Consider the following 12,252-nt stretch of genomic DNA (forward strand, 5'->3'; position numbering starts at 1 on the left):
CGTTTGGCACCGCCGCTTAGTTAACTATAGCTCTCCTCGTTTTTCGCGCGCACGCTTTACAAACTGCTAAACGGTATATTTTTTGCAAAAAAAATTTTGTAAGAAAGTTGTTTTAAAAAATCATATGAATATATTTTAATTTTTTTAATAATTAATAGTTAATTAATCATATACTAATTTATTACTACGTTTTTGTGTCAGAGCATAAGTTAACTTATGCCCTCCTTCCGAACACGGCCTTAGTTACAATCCATGGCCTTAGATTGCTACCTAGGCCAAACTTTAGATGAGGTCCGCTACATACGAGCATGCTTGGCAAGGATAGATGACTGCGTAGAATCCATGGCCGGGGCAGAATGTGAATCTTGAATAATGATACTATGATCTACCGTAATAATATTACTACTTCCTCTTTTAGAAACAATGCCACCTCCTCTAGGTATTTGTGAGTAGAAAAACATGATGCCTCGCATGGATATGGTTTGCTGCCAATCTCTAACCACTATGCTGAATCCCGTTCGTGTATTAGTGACCCCGTGCTGCAAGGCCCTTCGTATATACTAGCTTCGTCGCTAAATGTTTGACGTCATTGATTTTTTATGAATGTTTGACTATTCGTCTTATTCAAAATTTTTTGTCAATATGTAAAGCTACTTTTATGTATAAAAATATATTTAACAATAAATAAAATGATATAAAAATAATTAATAATTATGTAATTTTTTTAAATAAGATGAATAGTCAAACATATATAAAAAAGTTAACGGAGTCAAATATTTAAGGAAGGAGGGAGTATATCTTTATGAGCATCTTGATCATATCTTCAGGTTGACTGTTACCTCGCCAACTGAAGCTTGAGACAACGATAAGGCTATATATGTGTTAGTGACACTTGAGGTATGTACTACGTACCCAACAATGTGTTAGCTAGTGACAATAATAAGACTATGTGTCGTGTTTTAAAAAAGACGGACAGGACGAACGAATGAATGAAATCCATCGAGACTATCGGAAGCGATAGACAAAAACATCCGGAGGAGCCGCTACAAATATAAATATAAATATAAGAGCTTTTTTATCATCTTAAAAAAAAAAGTACCTCAAGCACTAAAAACCCTAAATATAATAGAAGAGATGAAATACGTATATATCTTATCTTATTTCCATGAGCTAGGAGATTAATTAATAGAAGCTAAAAATATCTCTCCAATGACACCGGTCATGCATGCACCTGGCATTCAGGCATGGATCGATGTATGGGTACTTTGATCGGCGACGACAGCGAGAAATTAAACTTGTTGTGTGGCTTTTCTTTTCATCTCTGAATTCTGCAAGCTCTTTCGCCTGGAGGCTGGAGCACATACAGTGCAAGGACGGACAGGTAGGATATCTGAAGTTGTTGCTAGGATATCTGAAAGCTCCATTGTGATCTCTGTCAACCGCACTCTTCCATGAGGTGATTCAGACACCGACCACTAGGCTTCCGGTGGTTTTCTTGTTATCACGTTTTCCAAACTATAAAGCGATATATATTATTAAAAAAAATCTATCTAATAGTTGTTTTAAAAATCATATAAATCAAAATTTCAAGTTTGGAAAAATATCTAATGCTTAATTTAACATTCACTAATAAGATATATCGTTTTGCGTGAACTTCTTCTTTCTTCTTTTCCTCACTCTTAGCCTCAATTTGCTTAAAAAATAATACAAGAATGCATCGAGCGGTCCCACCGGGTGCTGTTATTGTTGTCGTTCCACACCGACCCAACCCTATGCCCTTGTGAGGCTACTCGTGCCTTGCATTGGGCACACGAACCTCGTCAGGCCAAGGCCACAGGTCACGTAGTTACATCGAGAGAGATAAGTATCCTCATGTATAGTCTCTGTCCATGCACATCTACCGTGGTCTCAATCTAGAACAAGGAGAAGTAATACATAGCGGGGAGACCCAGAGCAGTGGAGGTGGCGGTGTTCGAAAAGGCCAAAGAGGAGGGGAGTTCAAGCATATTTGTCACCATTTCTGCATGAGCAATTTTACCATTTTTGAGGAGGTATCACTTTTCTATATAAAATTTGGTATCTTAGGTACCAGAAAGCACAAAATTTTACATAGAAAATAGTGGTACCTTTTGAAAGATGAGAAAAAAGCTCTTTCTGCATACAACAATCAGTTGGAGCCACTTGAACAGAGAAGCTCGATCTCGAGTCATCGTTAGCAAATCCGGTCCATCTGGATTTGGCAGCGTGGCACCCACCATTGCCTAGAGGGAAAGACGACTTCGATCTCACTGGAGAAAAGAGGAGTGGCAACAACGATAATGTCGATAGTGACCAGACAGTTTGCCTACACTTACTATTAGTGAGCTCGTCAACCGAGATGGTGCAGTGGCTTGACGACATTGGCGGAGAGAGAGAGGGGGGATGGAGGGAGGTAGAGGCAGATTGAGCAGACAGAGGAGAAAGGGGGTGAGGAGGGATTTAGGCCCTAATTCTTTCGGCTTAGGATTATTATAATCCAATTTATTGAGTTAGATTATTATAAGCTGAAGGAGAATAAGTTGTGAGTTGTTTCTTTCTCTAGATTATTGGAAACCTGAATTATTGAGTTTGCATGACTAAAGTCTAGAATGCTCTCAACTATTTTTGGATGAGCAGTGGCAGATCAGGTAATTAATTAGAAGTAATCAAGGGTAGTGTGTCTTTTGCTATCTAATAATTCAAAAAAGAAAAAGCTCCTCTTGGTGAGCTAGCTTATTGAATTATAATAATCCATCATCCAAATTATAGTAAGCTATAAAAATAGTCTACATGTTTCTTTCCGTTTACTAATAATAAGCTAGATTATAATAATCCTAAATTGAAAGGAACAAGGTCTTGTATTTGTTTCAAGATTTTAGGATGCTAAGTGTAAAATAATAGACTTCAGCGTAAATTACAAAATATGTGCGCATTGAAATTAAAAAAAAAATCAGAGATTGGAAAAAATAGCTCATTTCTATACATGTTGTCCGAGTCTACGTGACACTGACCACTCGTAGGAGTAGTGTACACCATGGATGGCCTAATGGTTTTTGTAGTTACAACTGGAGCAGTTCAATTACCACACCAGTGATCACCACTTGTGGGAATGATAATTAATCATCCTGAGATGTCTTCAACAGCAAACAGGTAGTAGCTAGCAGTTAGTATCATATCTAACCACTAGTAATATCTGACCAAACATGATTTTGCCTGTTACTGTTCTCTCCTGGGATCAGTAACTGGATCTATCATAAGTACCTGCACAAGTGATATTTGTCTCTGATGACCCGACACACCACGGAAGAACAGGAGACCAACCATGTGGATGCCAACCAGTGATTAATCTCAAGTTCTCAACCCCTCTGATTACAGGTCATGCATCCATACAAAAAAATAACATGCAGATATCCACAGCGATTCACTTGCGAAAACAATTAGCAGCTCCTGCATGTGAAATTGTAGGGAGGACAAGGCATCGTGTTATTGTTATCACTCAGGTAGACACAGCCACATGCCCTCGGTTTCTGACAACACAAATGTGGTGCAAAGTATGTGGCAAATTTATTTTGTTCTCGGGGATTTTGTGGCGTTTACAGTTTTGAGTCAAACTTATTTCGTTCCTGCGAATTTTGTGACGTTTACAATTTTGTTTGTAATCTTTGTTTGTCGAATATGCGTTAAAGAAAGACCAAAACAACCATGTATCACAAAAATCGATGTCAGATACTACCGCTGGTCATAAATATTTGATATCTAGAACAGTATTTAGTCACAATTTTAAAGTTTTCACCATCAATTTTGTATTAGAACGTACTAAAATCTACAAAGTTTATGCTACTGTGGTATACCATCCTTTTCTTTTCTTTCTAAACTAAACATTGTAGAAACTACTGATGATTAAACATTCGACTAAATCCTATCGTAAACATAAGTATTTATAACTAGAAAGACATACCATACACTCCATCCATTCCAAAATCTTTATTGTAAAAATCTTTATATTGTAGAACGCGATATAAATCCCAAAAAGCATTATACTTCAGAACGATTAGAACGGTTGGAGTACTTTCAGGCGTGCGGTGAATGAAAATTAATTCAGACAATTGCTGCTCCCCTGCACTGCACCACATCACACTGCTACAGCTGCAGAGACGTATACAGCAGCAGCTCACACGCATTTTGACAGGGCCGGCCAGCCAATCCATCGTCTTCCATGGGAGCTAGCATGGCCATGATTGGGAGAAAGCATGGAGCTGAGCTTGAGCTTGAGCACACGCACAGTGCGCAAACACAGTACACGCACTTGTTGCAGCGCCAGCCACCTTCCCCCGTCCTGCTGTTGTTTAATGGCGGAAAGATTCTGACAGCCAGCTTAGCTAGCTCGTACCTCCACGTTGCTTCCTCGCCCACATGGCCGATCCCCGCTCGATCGATCCCTCGCCATTGATCACCTCTTCGATCGACCTCGTGTTGACTGCAATGTTTTGTACTGTGGTAGTTGGTGGTTGGTGATTGGTGATTGGTGATTGGCCGGTCGTCTTCTCCGGAGCCGGCAGTATATAGGCAGCTCTCTCTGCTCGCTCCTGCTGCCGTGTGTGGTGGAGGTGGAGGTGGAGCTCGTCGGGTTTCTTGGCGATGGGGAAGGCGGGGAGGTGGCTGAGGAGCTTCTTGGCGGGGAAGAAGGATGGTGGGAAGAGGAGGGAGAAGCACGGCGGCGCGACGCCGGTGGTGGCGAGCCCCAGGGAGAAGAAGCGGTGGAGCTTCCGTCGGTCGTCCGCCGCGGCGGCGACGTCCCCGGCGACCCCGGAGCCGAGCGTGTCCGGGCTCGCCTCGCTGTCGGAGCGCGCGCGCGACGTCGTCGAGCTCGACGACGACGAGCAGAGCAAGCGCGCCATGGCGGCGGCCGTGGTGACCGCGTCCGCGGTGCTGCGCCTGGCGGCGGAGCACGACGGCGTGTCGTCGGCGGCGGCGCGCGCCGTCGAGGTGGCCGCCGCCGTCAGGATCCAGGCCACGTACAGAGGCTACCTGGTGAGTGAGCCGGCCCCCTCGACGTGACCACCTCAAAACCTCAAAAAAGGAGCAAAATTTGGTCGAAATTTGAGCAAATTTCGGTGAATATTGCAGGCGAGGAAGGCGCTGTGCGCGCTGCGAGGGCTCGTGAAGCTGCAAGCTCTCATCCGAGGCAACCTGGTGAGGAAGCAGGCCACCGCCACGCTCCGCCGCATGCAGGCGCTCCTCCTCGCCCAGGCCCGCCTCCGCGCGCAGCGCATGCGCATGCTCGAGGAAGACGACGACGACGACGGCCACGCGCACCGCCGGCCGTCGCCGCGCCACCCCCGACACCGCCGTTCCTACGTAAGCCGCCTCGCCTCGCCACGCGCAGGGCGCGACGCCGTGGAAGCTTTCTTGTGCGTGACAGTGACGGCGATGGATGATTGGGTGGTTGGTTGGTTGGTTGCAGGAGATGGACAGGTCCGGCGAGGAGCACGCGAAGATCGTGGAGGTGGACGTCGGGGAGCCGCCGCGGCGCGGGCGGAGCAGCTGCTCGGTGGCGGCGAGCGAGTCGAGGGAGCGGCGGATGGAGGAGTACCGCTGCTACGGGCAGTGCTCCCCGTCCCCGTCCCAGGCGCCGTCGTGGTCGGCCGCGGCCGCGTTCGCCGAGCTGGCGGCGAGCCCGCCGCGCGACGCGTACAGCGGCGGCGGCCACTTCGACGAGTTCGTCGCGGCGGAGGCGGGCCCGTTCGAGCCGGCGACGGCTCGGAGCAGCCCGTACGTCCCGGCCGCCGCCGCCAGCGGCGGCGGGGGCGGCGGCGAGTTCTTCCCCAACTACATGGCCAACACCCAGTCGTCCCGCGCCAAGGCACGGTCCCAGAGCGCGCCGAGGCAGCGCACCGAGCCGCCGGAGCCGGCGCTGGCGCACCTCGAGCGGCAGCGCAGCCGCCGCCGCGTGCCGAGGAGCGTCAAGATGCAGCGCTCGTCGTCGCACGTCGGCGTGCCAGCCGCGGCGGCGGCGCACGGGCACTACCACTCCCACTACCACTACCCATGGCCGGTGAAGCTGGACAGGTCGAGCGCGTCGCTCAAGGACAGCGAGTGCGGGTCGACGACGAGCTCCGTCCTCACCGCCGCCACCACCGTCGGCTACTGCCGCTCGCTCGTCGGGTTCGACCTGCACAGGAGCCAGTACTGATCGGCGGCGAGCTCGCCATCAACGCCGTACAATTTCGAGCTTTTTTCAGCCATTCATGGCGTTCTTTCCACCCCACCAATCGATCAAATGTTTCACGGATCAATGGATCAGGGCCAATCAAGATCAATCAACGAGGCCGTGCAGAATTTAACCCATCAATCGATATCCCGTATCATGTACAATTGATTGGAACAAGGGACAATCAATACAGTTCTTTTTTTTTCTTTTTCTCCATTTTGAAGAGGAATCAATGCAGCTCTGAATGTACAGTAGAATCCATCCAATGCATGGGATTTCTTCTTCTTCAGTAAGATGAACTAGCACGAACGCTCCGTAGTTTGTGATCAAACTGCAGCAGTTTCTCTTTGGACTTGAACGGGTCGGATTGGGCTTGGAGTGTTCCTAGCTCCAATGCAAGCCCGCCACGCTTCTACGATCTATTTTTGTAAACTTCGTGCTTTCTACTATACTAATCCCTCCATGTTTTATATAAACTTTTATATTTATATTTGATCATTCATCTTATTCAAAAAATTATATAATTATTAATTATTTTATTATAATTTGATTTATTACTATATAAATTTAAGTATGACCTATATATTTGAATAAAAAAATTTAAATAAAACAAGCGAACAAATGTAGATATAAAAGTCAACGCTGTTCTATAAAAAATATGGTTGGAGTATTACTATTTTATGAGTTTATTAAGAATGGGTCCAATGGACCATATCCTGGGATCTTAGGTAAGAGCAATGCTTTGTTTATTTATTTATTCTGTTCTCGTGGAGGTGAGGCGATTGGGCTTTTTTTTTTTTGGGGGGGGGGGGGGGGGGGGTTCAAGGGCAGAGCTACATGCAAGTGAGGAGATGGGAAAGATGGATGATTATGTATTTTAGTAATATAGATAATAGAATTCAATCATGTTCTTTTAAAGCCTCCAGTTTATAGAAGATACAAATAATTATTTCAAAGTTTATAGGAAGAATAATTGTGAATTACAAAATAATGGCTTCATTAAAAAACAACGAAGAAGCATCACCGTTGTTTCTCCCAAAGGCTTTTAAGTTGTGTGTAGTTTTGTCTTTCTCAAACCACAAAAGCGGAAATCTTGAAAATTAGTGAGTGATTCTTTGTCGATCAAATTCTGATCCTGTCAACATCATCGACTGTCATCGAAACAAAGCATAAAGAAATGCCGAAGGTAGGTTTAGGTTAGTACTTCGACTATATCTTGTTACCTCTATTTTCATATATCTAACCAATGAAGACCATGACATCTCGAATGTTTACAGTATTATTTTATACATTCAAAACAAGTTTTTAAACCGAGAGTTCACCGTATTGTACGAATGAGAGTGGGCGTCACAACATTGCCTCCATGAAGGTGCGTGACGAATACAAACATTACCAACGTCAGTTCTCGAGTAACAACTTGATTTTACGGCTACAGTGACAATGATCGATCGGGTCGGTAGAAGCATATTTGAGGCTGGCAGGCTGCCTTCACCCATCATGACGGAAAAGCCCGCTGCCACACTATGCTCGCTACTATCGACGACAGGCGATGCACTGACCACTTCAGACAGTCCGTCCTCCTCCAAGCATCAATGACATCCTATAGTAGGATCGTCACAACTACAGTGGGATCCTGCCTATTTTTTGCCGAATCTTGCAGCAACTGGAACCAAATCCCCACATCCACCTTCGTAAAGGAACGCTAGAATTCGGCGCTACCCTCGCACCGTCTCTATAGGCCTACCCAATACATCGTCCGTCATTCATCCCATGCCTCGCCTCCACGCGATGCATTGTAGGATTTAGGAAAGAGAGTCATCATTGCACGATTCCTCGCTACAGCCTTCCTCGAGAGCGCCAACATCCGATTCTGGTGATGACGTCGAGGATACCTGTCTCATATTCATTTCTCGGACACGATCCACTAAAAACAGTAACATGAGATGTATATACAATTTTCAAATATTGTAGAGGCATCTTTCAAATGCCTTTATGACAATGTTGAGACAATTTAAAAAATGTCTTATAAGTGCCTTGTGGTAATTTAGAGAATCTAGAATCAAATCATTTGCCTGAACATTTTTACCACCCAATCCACATGTACTCTATAATATATCACTAGGACAGTTAATTAACCTATTTGGTACCACTTTCTCTATTTTTTATCTACTCTCTATTTTGCTAATTTCATTTATACAATTTTTCATGCTTGTGGATATTTTTGCCTATGGACCCACCTTTCAGATCCAAAGAGAGATAGCGTCATTGTTGCCCGTGTCTCCTCCTCCACTTACCCTGCCGCCACGACGTTCTTCGGTGTCACGCACTCACCATAGACACGACGTTCTTCAATTTGTCTCTGCAAAAGTGCTATTACAGAATGATTTTTTTGGCTATAGTATAAGCTCCGATCCTTTACACGTGCTCACCAGCAACCGCCATAGACACGCGGTTTCGGACGGACACGTACGTTGACGTGTGTACTACTACACCGACGGTAATGCAGAGAAGGCCAGTCGGAATCTGGCCACCCGTTGCACACGCAGAGATGCTTTACGCGCGTGGACTGGACGCCTCTTGGCATGGTGCCCAACAAACAAAGTTAGGCTACGCATGCAAACGAATCTGTTGCTACGCAATGGACACAGCCAAGCTTAGGCTTAGCTAGCTACTCTATCGGTACGTACGGTCTGCTCCATGTCAAGCATGGCCAGTATATATGCGGCCATATTCGATTTGAAGTCACGCGTGCAATTGCAACCGATCGACGGTGGTCGTCCTCGCCGCCGGCAGACCCGAACAAACTTTGAAGACGACGGCGACGTGAAAGCCAATTAAATCTCTTCCCATCCCTCGGTTTCGCGGCTACAGGGTAGCTTAATTTTAAGTCAATATATCTAGTGGTGACATATACTGTCACCATCCCTAAATATTTAATGTCATTGGTTTTATATATACACCTGACCATTTGTTTTATTCAATTTTTTTAATATGTAAAACTATGTATAAACATAAAAGTATACTTAACAATAAATAAAATGATATAAAAATAATTAGTAATTATGTAATTTTTTTAAATAAAATAAATGGTCAAATATGTATTAAAAAATTAACAGCGTTAAATATTTAGTGACGAAAGGAGTATATAAGAAGAGAAGATCGAATCATAGCTGACCACTTTAGGGTCAAGCCCGTATGGAGTACGTGGACGATGGATACAGCAGTCAACCAACTGGCTCCGCGCGATTCCTAATCCGGTGGTGACGTATCTCCACTTTTATAAAAATTACTTTAATTTACACAATTAAAATTAATAATGTAGTTTAGGGTGTGTTTAGTTGATGTGAGATAGCCGTCCAGGTTTTTGATGAGTTTGGTTTATGGGCGAAACTTGTTATGGTAACCTAGATAGCGAATATTTTACGAAGATGCTAGATAGATGTATCCAGCCAAATTGGCCGGATGAGCTCATCCACCCTCACTAACCGTGATCATTAGTGATTGTTTAGTGATAATTAGCTTGTTTTATCATTAATTAGTAATTACCAAGTTTAAATTAGTGTTGAGTAATGATAATAGATATATTTTATTGATAATTTATATTAATTACGATAAGATCTATAATGATTATTTTTATTATTATTATTATTAGTAGTAGTAATAATTTAATATGTCAATCTCATCCATTCTCGTCCATCCAACCAAACAAAAAATTAGATCATCTTATTCATCTAACCAAACATAAAACTGAATCACTATATCCAAAAATATGAATCACCATGTTCCATCTCACCTTGACCTCCACCAAACGCTCCCTTAGTGTGCCCCCTCTCTATCTATCCAAGAGATAGAGATGTTTTGCATCAAAAACCACCTATCTTATTAAATTTATTTACAATGTTAAGCGTAATGTACTATTCTTAATTATAAACTTCTTGATTCAACATATCTACACTATAGTGCACAAACATGAATGATTTACTCGTCATTATTATCATGTGACGTATCCAACGGTCTAAATCGATCCATACCGGATCAGACGGTCGATCTGACTCCCCTCTCTCCAGCCGTCTCCTCACCTCATTTGTACATCCCGAACCCTAGACACCGTCACACGTTCGCTACCCATCCCTAAACCCTAGCCACCGCCGCCGCCGCCGTCACACGTTTGACTAAATTTATAAAAGAAAAATATATTAGTACTTTCAACCAAGACAAACATATTATAAATATATATTACATTTAATGAAACTAATTTAATATTTTAAATATTGCTAAAATTTTCCTATAATATTGCTAAGTTTGACTAAGAAAATGTCAAATGATTTATAATACGAAACGGACCAGTCCTCTAGCACTAGGTTCTATACTGGAGTCATGCGATTTAGCTAGATCAATGAACAAGGCAGTCCGAGTCGGATGTAGCTTAAGTCGATCGATCTCGGATTCTTGATATACACACGGAATTAAGTACGAATAGGAACTAATCTGTGTATCAGATCGGAGTCGGACAGTAGGCCGGACTCGATAGTGACAAGAAAAAGGAAGGCAGGTGAGCTATATATATGATACATCCTTCTACGAACAAGTGATCACGAATCAAAGGCGGTAATTGGGATCATCGTCTACCTACGTACTGCGCCGGCACCCGATCGACTCTCGCCGGCGCCCTCCTTCCCGGCCAGCCGCCGGCGATCATGGAGGAGGAGGGGTATGTGCGCGGCGATTTGCTCGACCTCTCTAGCACGGACATACAGCTCGATGAGACGATGGTGGGCAGCAGCAGCAGCTCCAATGCCAGCGGTGAGGTGCCGACGGCGCCATGGCAGATCGATCTCTCGATGCTGCAGATCGATGACTTCATCAAGCAAGAGCCACACGCCATGATGTTCCACGGCAAGTACGACGGCTGCGACGTCGTCGTGAAGCTGCTCGAGTGGGGGCACGTGATGCCGGAGCAGATCGTCCGCCTAGGAGAGTCGCTGCGGGACGTCGCCGCCGCCTGGCGCGAGATGGACCATCCGAGCATCGCCAAACTCGTCGGCGCATTCGTTGGCGTCTCCCCGCCGCCGGGCACGACTTCCTTTGTCCTGGTCGAGCCCCTCACCGGTGGAACACTGAAGGAGTATTTGATCAAGAATATCGAGTGCAAATTACCGTATAAGAAGGTCGTCAACTTCGCGCTAGCAATGGCGAGAGGGCTGAGCTACCTGCACTCGAGGAAGATCGAGCACCGCAACGTCAAGACAGATAATATGCTCCTCAACGACGAGCTCAACCTCAAGATCACCGACTTTGGTGTGGCCTGCATCGAGTCCGACCTAAAGGATATGACGGGGCAGACTGACAAGCTGCGCTACATGGCGCCGGAGGTGCTAGACGGTAAACCCTACAACAAGAAGTGTGACGTGTATAGCTTCGGTATCTGTTTGTGGGAAATCTACTGTTGCGAGATGCCCTACAAGGATGTTGGTTCTGCCGAGATCACATCGGCGGTCCTTCACAAGCAAATGCGACCGAAGATCCCAAAGTGTTGTCCACAGGACATGGCATGCATCATGAGGCGGTGTTGGGACGCCGAGCCGACGTCACGACCGGAGATGCAGGACATAGTGGATATGCTAGAAAAGCTGGATACTAGGAAAGGTCGTGGCATGGTGCCAGTGAGGAAGCCTTCCTATTGCTTCTGCTTCTCTATCAGGCGTCGTGGCTCCTAGATTGACATGATTTTTGTTGTAACTTATGTTTAATTCAATTCGTCGTTCTATTTACGTCTATACGACTATAAAAGACAGTAGTTGTGGTGATGAGTTTGTCACCACCATCATCGTTATCATGTTGGCTATTGTATTAGTAGAACATGTGTGAATACTCTAACTTCTACGTGTTGCAACAAAAAATGGAAATATAAATATGCATATGTATATAGTAATTAGAGCTTAGTGTGTTTCGAAAATAGAGGCAAGTCTTTTGCTAACGAAATTATTCGAGCTACGTCTAGGTACAGGTCGATTAGGGTTTGG

General features: G+C 44.8%; 1 protein-coding gene and 1 pseudogene across 1 annotated transcript; both read left to right on the top strand.

The window, feature by feature from the left end:
• Positions 1–4,216: 4,216 nt before the first annotated feature.
• Positions 4,217–6,683, top strand: LOC121055523 (annotated as a pseudogene).
• Positions 6,684–10,926: 4,243 nt separating this feature from the next.
• LOC102714772 (serine/threonine-protein kinase STY13-like) lies at positions 10,927–12,014 on the top strand. Its single transcript, XM_006662301.2, has one exon. It carries the CDS (start codon positions 10,927–10,929, stop codon positions 11,944–11,946), a length of 1,020 nt encoding a protein of 339 aa, XP_006662364.1. The 3' UTR covers positions 11,947–12,014.
• Positions 12,015–12,252: the final 238 nt, after the last annotated feature.

This window comes from Oryza brachyantha, chromosome 10, assembly GCF_000231095.2.
Source record: "Oryza brachyantha chromosome 10, ObraRS2, whole genome shotgun sequence".
Classification (NCBI taxonomy): Eukaryota; Viridiplantae; Streptophyta; class Magnoliopsida; order Poales; family Poaceae; genus Oryza; species Oryza brachyantha.

Coding starts and splice junctions, on each gene's coding strand:
- LOC102714772 (XM_006662301.2), top strand. CDS start 10,927: ATGGAGGAGGAGGGGTATGTGCGCGGCGATTTGCTCGACCTCTCTAGC.